The sequence below is a fragment of the Capsicum annuum genome, chromosome 12 (genome assembly GCF_002878395.1).
Source record: "Capsicum annuum cultivar UCD-10X-F1 chromosome 12, UCD10Xv1.1, whole genome shotgun sequence".
Classification (NCBI taxonomy): Eukaryota; Viridiplantae; Streptophyta; class Magnoliopsida; order Solanales; family Solanaceae; genus Capsicum; species Capsicum annuum.
Genome location: NC_061122.1, coordinates 149,939,196 through 149,940,934, shown reverse-complemented (window position 1 = coordinate 149,940,934; position 1,739 = coordinate 149,939,196). Strand labels below are relative to the sequence as shown.

The 1,739-nt window shown below is 40.3% G+C and overlaps 1 protein-coding gene across 1 annotated transcript; it reads right to left on the bottom strand.

Annotated features, from left to right (window-relative positions):
- Positions 1 to 882: 882 nt before the first annotated feature.
- Positions 883 to 1,482, bottom strand: LOC107849170. Its single transcript, XM_016693812.1, has one exon. It carries the CDS (start codon positions 1,480 to 1,482, stop codon positions 883 to 885), a length of 600 nt encoding a protein of 199 aa, XP_016549298.1.
- Positions 1,483 to 1,739: the final 257 nt, after the last annotated feature.

Genomic DNA, 1,739 nt, shown 5'->3' with positions numbered 1-1,739 from the left:
CATCAATCTCTCCATTCCCCTGAATCGTTAACCCAAGATACTTAAAACTATCCCTCATATAAACCTCCTGGGTGCCTAACCTTACCACCGCTTCTTCCTCTTGTATAAAGTCACTAAACTTACATTCAAATACTTTATTTTAGACCTACTAAACCTAAACCCCTTATGCTCAAGGGTTTGCTTCCAAACCTCCAATTTGTAATTCACACCCCTCCATATCTCATCAATCAGTACTACATCATCTATAAATAACATACACCAAGGCACATCACCGTGAATACTCTATGTCAACATATCTATCACTAATGCAAATAGGAAGGGACTAAGGATCGAACCCGAATGCAACCCTGTCTTAACTGAAAAATGCTCAGAGTTTTCTCCCGCCATCCTTACCTGGGTTTTTCCTCTATTTAACATGTCCTTAATAGCTCAGATGTATGCCACTGGAACCCTCTTACCTCTAAGCATCTCCACAGAACCTTCCTTAGGACTTTATCATATGCTTTTTCTAGGTCGATAAACACCATGAGTAAATCCCTCTTCCTTTCTCTATATTGCTTCACCAGTATCCTCAGCAACTGGATTACCTCTATCATCGAGTGGCCAGGCATAAAACCAAACTGATTCTCTAATACGGACATGAGCCTTCTTAATCTCCTCTCAACCAACCTCTCCCAAATCTTCTTAGTATGACTCAATAGCTTAATACCCCTATAGTTGTTGCAGCTCTAAATGTGACTCTTATTTTTATACAATGGGATCAACGCACTCTATTACCAAGCATAAGGCATTCTCACAGTCTTGAAAGTGTTGTTAAACAAATCAGTCAACCACCTTAAACTAACCCCACCAGCATACTTCCAAAAATCTACCAATATCTCATCAACCCCCTGTTGCCCTAACCCTCTGCATTCTACGAATAACCTCTTTGACATCTTCAACCTTAAAATGCCTACAATAACTAAAATCACAGCCCTCGTCTAAGTGCTCTAGCTCCCAAAAATCAAAACCTTTGTCCCTCTCCTTATTTAAAAGGCTATAAAAGTACTCCTGCCATGTCATCTTAATATGAGCATCCTCCACTAAAATACTACCATCCTCTTTCTTAATGTACTTAACTTGGTCGAGGTCATAAACCTTCTGCTCCCTAGCCTTATCCAACCTAAACAACCTCTTTTCCCCACTTTTCTCTTCTAAACCCACATACAAGCTCTCAAATACTGTTGACTTAGCACCCATAAATGCTAACTTAGCCTCATTCCATGCTACTTTGTAAATCTCCCTATTCACTTGCTTTTCCTCTTTGTTTTTACTCTCACTCATCCTAATGTATGCCTCCTTCTTGGTCTCCACTTTCCTCTTCACTTCTTTATTCGACCACCAGTCCCCTTTATGATGGCCTGCTCGACCCCTTAAAACATCCAACACTTCTCTAGCAGTCTTCATAATACAGCTGGCAGCCCTATCCCACATAATATCCATATCCCCTACACTTCCACACCTCCATACTCCTTACCTTTCCCCTATTTTGAGTGCACTAACTAGCATCAATACACCTCACTTAATTCTGGGTCAGTCCTCCCTAGCCGTTCTGTTTCTACCCTTCTGAATAGACAAGTCCATTAGTAGGGGTAATTTTGTCTTCTTTTTCCATCAAACTCCTCTTCCATGTATTAAAACCTCCAATATGCACCATTTTTCCTATTCAAAGTAAGTTTCAAAATTTCATTCTCCTCTCT

Bases quoted from the DNA above. Each gene is read 5' to 3' on its own strand.
- LOC107849170 (XM_016693812.1), bottom strand. From the start codon at position 1,482: ATGGATATTATGTGGGATAGGGCTGCCAGCTGTATTATGAAGACTGCT.